At 44.6% G+C, this 12,500-nt stretch overlaps 1 protein-coding gene across 1 annotated transcript in view; it reads left to right on the forward strand.

Annotated features, from left to right (window-relative positions):
* Positions 1–123: 123 nt before the first annotated feature.
* Positions 124–12,500, forward strand: part of tyro3 (TYRO3 protein tyrosine kinase) — a 36,622-nt gene continuing 24,245 nt past the window's right edge. Inside the window, 5 exon segments of the mRNA XM_039786945.1 lie at positions 124–539; positions 5,833–6,013; positions 8,248–8,348; positions 8,723–8,893; positions 9,043–9,126. Coding sequence (XP_039642879.1) covers positions 476–539; positions 5,833–6,013; positions 8,248–8,348; positions 8,723–8,893; positions 9,043–9,126 — 601 coding nt within the window. The 5' untranslated portion in view covers positions 124–475.

The following is a 12,500-nucleotide window of genomic DNA, read 5'->3' on the forward strand; positions in this document are numbered from 1 at the left end:
GGCTTCCATAATAAAGTATTAGAAAACACAAATTAAATACAAAATGTGTGTAAATTTTTTGTTTTGTTTATAACAACTATGCTTTTATTTTATTTTGAAGGCATCATTTCCGGTGTCGTCGTTTCTCTCTCAGCCGCATAGCCTACAGCATCATCGGGGTGTGTTTGTGTGAAAGTTTTTGCGGTTTAGCAACTAACGTCTGATTAACTTTCTGCGGTTTTAGCTCCTTCAGTAAACCAGAAACTTCACTTTAAAAAGTTAGTTTTTCGGTCGCTCCGCTGAAACGAATCCTCCTCCATGAATTTAGCGTTTTATCGTCCGAACTCGCACTTTTCTCCGGGTGCAAATCCTGTTTGTCCAGCTGGAAATGAGACTTCAATGAAGGATTCGGGAGACCGAGCCTAGCCGAATCGAGCCGAACTGACCCAGTTGATGTAAGCGACAGTTTAGAAAGACCCACAACAGAAATGACAAGATGAAGCCCATTCTGTGGATTCTACTGTTTTTACTGCGGATCCATGAAGCGACCTGTGGGAACGGTGAGTGTCAATTAGCTGACTACAGTGATTTATAGAGCTATAACTCAAAGATAAATCCGTGTTTTTGTGTTCGTAGTTTGGTTACATTTATCTCTAAACTGTGGTTGAATGTGCGGGAAAGAGGATACTTTTTTCATTTTGTATCAAGTTAAGTTCACTAAGCCAAACTCCATTGGAAATATTGGTGTTTTAAAGGTTTGTAACGTTTCGGGAAATATTCACGTAAGATAAAACTTATCTAAAGAACTTATATACATCGTAGCAAAACTGTTGTCCACTCGGCATACACCCAACATACCAAACTGCAGTTTATCTAAAGTAATTGGCAATTTTTGTAACATTTCGCCCGCTGCCTCCGCCCGTCGAAGTGTACCGCACAGGGCTGTTTGTGAGCAGCATGAATCAGTAAAAACCTAACAATCTCTCTGTAATAAGCTCGTTGTATGTTTGCCGATTTAACCAGGAAACTCATGTGAAATTAAACAAGTCCAAGATATGACTGTCATTTTATTAAAACAAGCTAAAAAGAAAAATTATATTAATTTTCGCTATTTCCGAATGAAGTTTGGCGAGAGGACTCTCCCCGCACAGTTGAACAGCTCTCACAGGACAAAGTGCAGGTTCACTGTAACTGGGAATGTGAGCCTAACGCTAACAGCTCTATTATCCTACTAATTATGCTGTCAAACTGATTATCACAACCTTGTTAACAAACATTATTGCCACCTTTCAGAGCACCAAACTTTAAGCTTAAGCAAAAATTTAGTAAATAATGCATCAATGAAAATACAATGATGCGCACACACACACACAAACACACACAATTGAGTGTTAAAATAGTAAACGGATCTGCAAACTTTCTCTCTACACCTTAGTGACATTTTAAACTTTTCTCATTCGTGTGAAAACAGACTTTTATTAAGTTCTGACTCTGGATCAGCAATATTAAAAACCACCTGCAAGTCAGAGGTCAAAGGTCACGTGACATTCTTAAAGGATAAAAACAAAGATGGAAAAATATGAAAACTGTTTAAAAAAACTTTGAAAATCTATTCATTAAGACAACAAACAGCCAGTGTGATGAAGCTGTGAGACGCTCAGTGTGTTTGTGTGCAGCTGTTCACACACACACACACACACACACACACACACACACACACACACACACACACACACACACACACACACACACACACACACAGCACAAAACACACACACACACACACAGTCTCTCTCACACACACACACACACACACACACACAGACACAGTCTCTCACACACACACATACATACACACACACTCACACACACACACTCACAGTCTCACACACACACACACACACACACACACACACACACACACACACACACACACACACACACACACACACACACACACAGTCTCAACACACACACACACACACACACACACAGTCTCTCACACACACACACACACACACACACACACACACACACACACACACACACACACACACAGTCTCTCACACACACACATACATACACACACACTCACACGCAGACAGTCACACACACACACACTCACACACAGACACAGTCTCTCAGTCACACAAACACAGACAGACACACACACAGAGACACACACACACACACACACACATAGACACACAGCTCACTGAACAGCTGCAGTTCAGTGAGCTGTCTGTCTCAGTTGATTCAGACTAAAACCTCTAATTTCTGACTGCGCTGTTGACGGACGCCACTTTCCCACAATGCACTGCACAAAGGAAATGAAGAAGCTGCTCACAGCTGCAACACATTAAAATACTTACAGCTGTGTGTCGCAGAGGAGAGAAGAAACTAGAACATATTCACATTTAACACGCTGACATCACACAAGTTCACCTGATTTATCAGAAACTATGACTCAGACGGATTATTGGATTATTAGAATAGTTTGAGATTAATGTGAAAGTTGACTCATCCATTCATCTCTGTAATCTTGAATAACCATAACACACGTCAGAAGTGTCAGCGGTTGAGTTGCATTGTGGGTAGGGCTGGGTATCGATACCAATACTGTGACAGAGGTCAAAGGTCACGTGACATCCTGAAAGGATCAAAACAAAGATGGAAAAGTATTAAAACTTTGAAAATCTATTAATTAAGACGACAAACAGCCTGTGTGATGAAGCTGTGAGACGCTCAGTGTGTTTGTGTGCAGCTGTTCACACACACACACACACACACACACACACACACACACACACAACACACACAGACAAACACACAGTCAGACACACACACACACACGCAGATACAAACAGACACACACAGTCAGACACACACACACATACACACACAGTCTCACACAGACACACACACACACAGATACAAACAGACACACACACAGTCAGACACACACACACACACACACACAGTCTCACACAGACACACACACACACAGTCACACGCACACAGACACTCACAGACACACACACACACAGACACACACACACACAGACACACACACACACAGACACACACACACACAGACACACACACAGTCAGACACACACACACACAGTCACACGCACAGACACACACACAGTCAGACACACACACACACAGACACACACACAGTCAGACACACACACACACAGTCTCACACACAGTCTCACACACACACACACACACACACACACACACACCGGTATCCGAGGTACTACTGCAGTGCTGGACCGTTGATGGTTTATGAGTTAGTGAACATCCTTACTGGAGGTGAGAGGAGTATTAGCTCCACTGTTGTGTGATGGCGTGCTGTGTCCATTCCCCTGCAGGCCTGTAGGCCTGTAATAATTTTGCACGCCCACTTTTTCAGTTTTTTATTTGTTAAAAAAGTTTGAAATAGCCAATGAATTTCGTTCCACTTCATAATTGGGACCCACTTGTTGTTGATTCTTCACAAAAAATTACAGTTTTATATCTTTATGTTTGAGGCCTGAAATGTGGCAAAAGGTCGAAACGTTCAAGGGGGCCGAATACTTTCGCAAGGCACTGTAGACCTTAGTGGTCCTTAATACTGTATCTGAAGTCTCTTTTATATAGACCTTAGTGGTCCTTAATACTGTATCTGAAGTCTCTTTTATATAGACCTTAGTGGTCCTTAATACTGTATCTGAAGTCTCTTTTATATAGACCTTAGTGGTCCTTAATACTGTATCTGAAGTCTCTTTTATATAGGCCTTAGGGGTCCCCTAATACTGTATCTGAAGTCTCTTTTATAGACTACTTTGAAGAATCTAAAATATAAGACATGTTTTCAGTTATTTCACACTTTTTTGTTAAGTACATAATTCCATATGTGTTCATTCATAGTTTTGATGCCTTCAGTGAGAATCTACAATGTAAATAGTTATGAAAATAAAAAGGAAACACATTGAATGAGAAGGTGTCCAAACTTTTGGCCTGTGTGTGTGTTTGTTTTTATTTATATATATATATATATATATATATATATATATATATTATACCGCTGTCTATGGCTGCAACTACCGATTTGATCATGAATGAATGTGTGGATTATTTTTTGGATGAATGGATTCGATTTCTGGCTAACCAAAGTGTGTGTGTGTGTATGTGTGTGTGTGTGTATGTGTGTGTGTGTGCGTGTGTGTGTGTGTGGGTGTGTGTGTGTGTGTGTGTGTGTGTGTGTGTGTGTGTGTGTGTGTCCGGCTGGCTCTGGGGGGAGGGTTTTGGCGCTCTGACCCGTCTAAGTGATCTGCAGAAGTAAACAACAACAACTGACACAATGAGTCGGTGAGATGCGTTCAGGGCCCTCAGGACGTTTTAAAGTGGGTTTAAATATGTGGAAAAGGAGGGTTTTCGTCACTGTTTGACGTTTTTGTAGATTTCTTTTCAGCAATCAGTTTTTCAGCAATTCGATTTTTTTTATATATTTTTTTCATTTATTTTTTCCGACATTTTTGTCACTTTTGTTTCAAAATTCTTTTGTAATTTTTTGTTTTTTCAAATGCTATAAAATTAAATAAAACGCCCAAATTCGATGAAAGTAGTGAACTGATCATTTATTTAACTTGTCAATAGAGTTGTAGGGAACCATCCACGTTAGTTTCTTTGACAATTTGGTTAGGTATTTGTAGAAACTTTTTAATTTTTAACAGGAGGGTTAGATGACAGAGATGCTGCAAATGTACCAACAAAGACTGAAGACAAGCACGTAAACAGACACACACACAGACACGCACACACACAGACACGCACACGCACACATACAGACACACACACACACACACGCACACATATACACACATACACACACGCACACATATACACACATACACACACATACACACACGCACGCACGCACACATACACACACAGACACGCAGAGACACACACCACAGACACGCGCACACACACACACGCACGCACACATACACACACAGACACGCAGAGACACACACGCACAGACACACACACGCACACATACACACACAGACACGCAGAGACACACACATACACACACACACACGCGCACATACACACACAGACACTCAGAGACACACACACATACACACGCACATATACACACACATACACAACACGCACGACACATACACACACACGACACGCAGAGACACACGCACACACACACACACGCACACATACACACACAGACACGAGACACACACATACACACACACACACGCGCACACATACACACACACACACACATACACACACACAGACACGCAGAGACACACACACGCACAGACACACACACGCACACATACACACACAGACACGCAGAGACACACACACACACACACACACACGCACACATACACACACAGACACTCAGAGACACACACACACATACACACGCACACATATACACACATACACACACACGCACGCACACATACACACACAGACACGCAGAGACACACGCACACACACACACATGCACACATACACGCAGAGACACACACCCACACACGCAGAGACGCACACAGACACACACACACACGCAGAGACGCACACACACAAACACAGACACACACACACAGAGACACACACGCACACAGAGACACAGACACAGAGACGCACGCACACACACACACACAGAGACGCACACACAGACACACACACACACACAGACACACACACACACACACACCTCAGTGTAAACACTGCAGGTCAGTACGTTGTCTGTGCAGATCTCAGCTGAGGAACCAGGATGTGCCCGTGTGTCTCTGACTCCTCTTCCTTTCTCCCTCCATCCTGTAGGCGTGTTCACCAAGCATCCGGCCAATCAGACGCTGTCTCAGGGGAACGCCGCGCGGCTGGGCTGTGCCGTGCAGGGCCTGCCGGAGCCCGACATCGTGTGGATGAAGGACGGAGAGAAGCTCTACAGCACGGACCAGATGTTCATCACTCTGGGAGAGCAGCACTGGGAGACCTACCACAGGTTCATCATCATATATCAATCAATCATCTATCAATATCACACTGGGAGAACTACCACAGGTTCATCATCATATATCAATCAATCATCTATCAATATCACACTGGGAGAACTACCACAGGTTCATCATCATATATCAATCAATAATCTATCAATATCACACTGGGAGACCTACCACAGGTTCATCATCATATATCAATCAATCATCTATCAATATCACACTGGGAGACCTACCACAGGTTCATCATCATATATCAGTCAATAATCTATCAATATCACACTGGGAGAACTACCACAGGTTCATCATCATATATCAGTCAATAATCTATCAATATCACACTGGGAGACCTACCACAGGTTCATCATCATATATCAATCAATCATCTATCAATATCACACTGGGAGAACTACCACAGGTTCATCATCATATATCAGTCAATAATCTATCAATATCACACTGGGAGAACTACCACAGGTTCATCATCATATATCAGTCAATAATCTATCAATATCACACTGGGAGACCTACCACAGGTTCATCATCATATATCAATCAATCATCTATCAATATCACACTGGGAGACGTACCACAGGTTCATCATCATATAGAGAGCCGAAGTCCCGCCCCTTCCGGTGGACCTCATGGGACCTTAAGTCAGAAAAAATATGAACGGTAGTGAACGGGGAGAAGCAAATTATTTTTTGATCCAGTTTGAATCGAGCCATGGATTACAAATATGATGTTCGTCAATTTAAAAGATGATTTTTCAACCGAAGAAAGTCTCAGTTAGCCGTAGGTTTGTCATATGACCACTTAGTTTTGTGTGAAACCGCTCAGTGAACTACATCTCCCAGTGGACTACATCTCCCGTCTCACACTAGCTACCTCACCTAGCTTGATGCTTGGTTTGCTCGATAGCTAGCTAGCTTAGCTCTGTTCCACAACACATGTAACGTTATCTTAACTGCTGTGTTTTATCCAGTGAAGTGTTTTCAGCAGATAAGCCAAAGAACAAGCGAGATCCTCTGCTCATTAGAGTAACGTTACATCCTGGTACGATACACACACACACACACACACACACACAGACAACGCTCACAGAGACACACACACACACAGACAGAGACACACACACTGACAACGCTCACAGAGACACACACACACAGACACAGACACCGAGACAGACACACACACACAGAGAGACACACACACACACACAGACACAGAGAAACAGACAGAGACACACACATGCACACACACACACACACACACACACAGACAGACACAGACAGACACACACACAGACATACATCATGTCTTCTGCTGTAATATTCATGTGATCGTAGTCAGTGAGACCAACGCTGAGATCAGTGGACCACGAGGGACCCAGCCGCTCCCAGGGGCTTCTGGGAAAACTGAAATCAGCTTTGACGTCTTTGCTCAAACGGCCTGAGTGTTGCCTGAGAAACTGACCTCAGATCTGTCTGGCTCGCTGAGCCGCGACATATTTTAATCGGCTTAACGCTCAGATTCCTGGATGGAAAGGGAAAGAAGTGAAGTTCAGAGGAAAAGAAATATGTCCAGACTCCATGTAAATAATCAGGACTTTTAGCGTGTATAGAGCCAGCATATCTCCACCAGACTCCATGTAAATAATCAGGACTTTTAGCGTGTATAGAGCCAGCATATCTCCACCAGACTCCATGTAAATAATCAGGACTTTTAGCGTGTATAGAGCCAGCATATCTCCACCAGACTCCATGTAAATAATCAGGACTTTTAGCGTGTATAGAGCCAGCATATCTCCACCAGACTCCATGTAAATAATCAGGACTTTTTGCGTGTATAGAGCCAGCATATCTCCACCAGACTCCATGTAAATAATCAGGACTTTTAGCGTGTATAGAGCCAGCATATCTCCACATGTAAATGGGTGAATTAAGGGTTTATTTCGACCAAACCAGAGTGGTGATTGTTGGAACAGTGGAAAGATGAACCAAGACGGCTTTTGATAGTTTTATTTAGTTTCTGTCCACTTTGAATGAAGTGTGTTTTACGATGATAAAAGTCCTGATTATTTACATGGAGTCTGGTGGAAATATAGGGTCCAGGTTGAAAAAGACAGAAGTACCAGAAGTTTGTGAGGCGAAAGCTTGTAACTGTGTGTGTGTGTGTGTGTGTGTGTGTGTGTGTGTGTGTGTGTGTGTGTGTGTGTGTGTGTGTGTTTTGTCTCCAGTGTGAAGTCGGTGCAGCAGCAGGATGCCGGTCAGTACTGGTGTGAAGTCGAGTTTAACGGCCAGACTTTCTCCTCCGAACGAGCCTGGATCACTGTGGAAGGTGAGGACCCTGAACGCACCACGTTGGTGTTTTTCTTTTACATTTTACTGCTTTTTTTGTTACACATACACACACACACATACAGACACATACGCACATACACAGACACAGACACATACCACACACACAGACACACACATACAGAGAGACACACACACACACATACAGAGACACACACACATACGCACATACAGAGACACAGACACATACCACACACACACAGACACACACACACACACACACACACAGACAGACACACACACACAGACAGACACACACAGAGACACATACCACACACAGACACATACAGAGTGACACATCTCTTTCCTCCAGCAGATTTCCCATCATGCCCCTCTGCTTCCCGTCTTTTTCAGGCGTCCCTCACTTCGTGCGCGAGCCGCAGGACGTGGCGACGGTCCCCGGCGCTCCGTTCAACCTGACGTGCGGCGCGCTGGGCCCCCCCGAGCCCGTGGAGGTGCTGTGGTACCTGGGGGGCGTCCCGCAGGGCGCGCCACAGCCCTCGCCCTCCGTCATCACCGTCGCAGGTCAGACTCCTCGCACTAAATATTCAGACTTCTGTTCTTAACATACAACACAGGGTGCAAAACCAATAAAACCAAATCTTTCTCTGTCTGTCTGTCTGTCTGTCTGTCTGCCTGCCTGTCTCTCTGTCTGTCTGTCTGTCTATCTGCAGTGAACAGCAGTATGAAGTTTTACTGTGAAGCGAAGAACACCAGAGGAATCTCTGTCTCTAGGACTGGAACAGTTCACATTAAAGGTCAGTTTAAGTAATCCGATATAATTCAGGTTTAAGGAGTCTCCCCCTGCTGGTAGTCAGATATAATGCAGGTTTAAGGAGTCTCCCCCTGCTGGTAGTCAGATATAATGCAGGTTTAAGGAGTCTCCCCCTGCAGGTAGTCAGATATAATGCAGGTTTAAGGAGTCTCCCCCTGCTGGTAGTCAGATATAATGCAGGTTTAAGGTGCTCACCCTGCTGGTAGTCAGATATAATGCAGGTTTAAGGAGTCTCCCCCTGCAGGTAGTCAGATATAATGCAGGTTTAAGGAGTCTCCCCCTGCTGGTAGTCAGATATAATGCAGGTTTAAGGTGTCTCCCCCTGCTGGTAGTCAGATATAATGCAGGTTTAAGGAGTCTCCCCCTGTTGGTAGTCAGATATAATGCAGGTTTAAGGTGTCTCCCCCTGCTGGTAGTCAGATATAATCCAGGTTTAAGGAGTCTCCCCTGCTGGTAGTCAGATATAATGCAGGTTTAAGGAGTCTCCCCTGCTGGTAGTCAGATATAATGCAGGTTTAAGGAGTCTCCCCTTGCTGGTAGTCAGATATAATGCAGGTTTAAGGAGTCCCCCCTGCAGGTAAAGTCAGATATAATGCAGGTTTAAAGAGTCTCCCCCGCTGGTAGTCAGATATAATGCAGGTTTAAGGAGTCTCCCCCTGCAGGTAGTCAGATATAATGCAGGTTTAAGGAGTCACCCCCTGCTGGTAGTCAGATATAATGCAGGTTTAAGGAGTCTCCCCCTGCAGGTAGTCAGATATAATGCAGGTTTAAGGAGTCTCCCCCTGCTGGTAGTCAGATATAATGCAGGTTTAAGGAGTCTCCCCCTGCTGGTAGTCAGATATAATGCAGGTTTAAGGAGTCTCCCCCTGCAGGTAGTCAGATATAATGCAGGTTTAAGGAGTCACCCCCTGCTGGTAGTCAGATATAATGCAGGTTTAAGGTGTCTCCCCCTGCTGGTAGTCAGATATAATGCAGGTTTAAGGTGTCTCCCCCTGCTGGTAGTCAGATATAATGCAGGTTTAAGGAGTCTCCCCCTGCTGGTAGTCAGATATAATGCAGGTTTAAGGTGTCTCCCCCTGCTGGTAGTCAGATATAATGCAGGTTTAAGGAGTCTCCCCCTGCTGGTAGTCAGATATAATGCAGGTTTAAGGTGTCTCCCCCTGCTGGTAGTCAGTTATAATGCAGGTTTAAGGAGTCTCCCCCTGCTGGTAGTCAGTTATAATGCAGGTTTAAGGAGTCTCCCCTTGCAGGAAGTCAGATATAATGCAGGTTTAAGGAGTCTCCCCCTGCTGGTAGTCAGATATAATGCAGGTTTAAGGTGTCTCCCCCTGCTGGTAGTCAGATATAATGCAGGTTTAAGGAGTCTCCCCCGCTGGTAGTCAGATATAATGCAGGTTTAAGGTGTCTCCCCTGCTGGTAGTCAGATATAATGCAGGTTTAAGGTGTCTCCCCTGCTGGTAGTCAGATATAATGCAGGTTTAAGGAGTCTCCCCCTGCTGGTAGTCAGATATAATGCAGGTTTAAGGAGTCTCCCCCTGCTGGTAGTCAGATATAATGCAGGTTTAAGGAGTCTCCCCCTGCTGGTAGTCAGATATAATGCAGGTTTAAGGAGTCTCCCCCTGCTGGTAGTCAGATATAATGCAGGTTTAAGGAGTCTCCCCCTGCTGGTAGTCAGATATAATGCAGGTTTAAGGAGTCTCCCCCTGCTGGTAGTCAGATATAATGCAGGTTTAAGGAGTCTCCCTGCTGGAAGTCAGATATAATGCAGGTTTAAGGAGTCTCCCCCTGCTGGTAGTCAGATATAATGCAGGTTTAAGGAGTCTCCCCCTGCTGGTAGTCAGATATAATGCAGGTTTAAGGAGTCACCCTGCTGGTAGTCAGATATAATGCAGGTTTAGGTGTCTCCCCTGCTGGTAGTCAGATATAATGCAGGTTTAAGGTGTCTCCCCTGCTGGTAGTCAGATATAAGCAATAAACGTAACTGGTATCAGAAGCATTAATGTGTCTCCCCTGCTGGTAGTCAGATATAATGCAGGTTTAAGGAGTTCCCCTGCTGGTAGTCAGATATAATGCAGGTTTAAGGTGTCTCCCCTGCTGGTAGTCAGTTATAATGCAGGTTTAAGGAGTCTCCCCCTGCTGGTAGTCAGTTATAATGCAGGTTTAAGGAGTCTCCCCTTGCAGGAAGTCAGATATAATGCAGGTTTAAGGAGTCTCCCCCTGCTGGTAGTCAGATATAATGCAGGTTTAAGGTGTCTCCCCCTGCTGGTAGTCAGATATAATGCAGGTTTAAGGAGTCTCCCCCTGCTGGTAGTCAGATATAATGCAGGTTTAAGGTGTCTCCCCCTGCTGGTAGTCAGATATAATGCAGGTTTAAGGAGTCTCCCCCTGCTGGTAGTCAGATATAATGCAGGTTTAAGGAGTCTCCCCCGCTGGTAGTCAGATATAATGCAGGTTTAAGGAGTCTCCCCTGCTGGTAGTCAGATATAATGCAGGTTTAAGGAGTCTCCCCCTGCAGGTAGTCAGATATAATGCAGGTTTAAGGAGTCACCCCCTGCTGGTAGTCAGATATAATGCAGGTTTAAGGTGTCTCCCCCTGCTGGTAGTCAGATATAATGCAGGTTTAAGGTGTCTCCCCCTGCTGGTAGTCAGATATAATGCAGGTTTAAGGAGTCTCCCCCTGCTGGTAGTCAGATATAATGCAGGTTTAAGGTGCTCCCCTGCTGGTAGTCAGATATAATGCAGGTTTAAGGAGTCTCCCCTGCTGGTAGTCAGATATAATGCAGGTTTAAGGTGTCTCCCCTGCTGGTAGTCAGATATAATGCAGGTTTAAGGAGTCTCCCCCGCTGGTAGTCAGTTATAATGCAGGTTTAAGGAGTCTCCCCTGCTGGTAGTCAGATATAATGCAGGTTTAAGGAGTCTCCCCCTGCTGGTAGTCAGATATAATGCAGGTTTAAGGAGTCTCCCCCTGCTGGTATGTTAGATACAATGACAGGATTAGAGTCCCCCTGCTGGTAGTCGGATATAATGCAGGTTTAAGGTGTCTCCCCTGCTGGTAGTCAGATATAATGCAGGTTTAAGGTGTCTCCCCCTGCTGGTAGTCAGATATAATGCAGGTTTAAGGTGTCTCCCCTGCTGGTAGTCAGATATAATGCAGGTTTAAGGTGTCTCCCCCTGCTGGTAGTCAGATATAATGCAGGTTTAAGGAGTCTCCCCCTGCTGGTAGTCAGATATAATGCTGGTTTAAGGTGTCTCCCCTGCTGGTAGTCAGTTATAATGCAGGTTTAAGGAGTCTCCCCTGCTGGTAGTCAGTTATAATGCAGGTTTAAGGAGTCTCCCCTTGCAGGAAGTCAGATATAA

This window comes from Perca fluviatilis, chromosome 20, assembly GCF_010015445.1.
Source record: "Perca fluviatilis chromosome 20, GENO_Pfluv_1.0, whole genome shotgun sequence".
Classification (NCBI taxonomy): domain Eukaryota; kingdom Metazoa; phylum Chordata; class Actinopteri; order Perciformes; family Percidae; genus Perca; species Perca fluviatilis.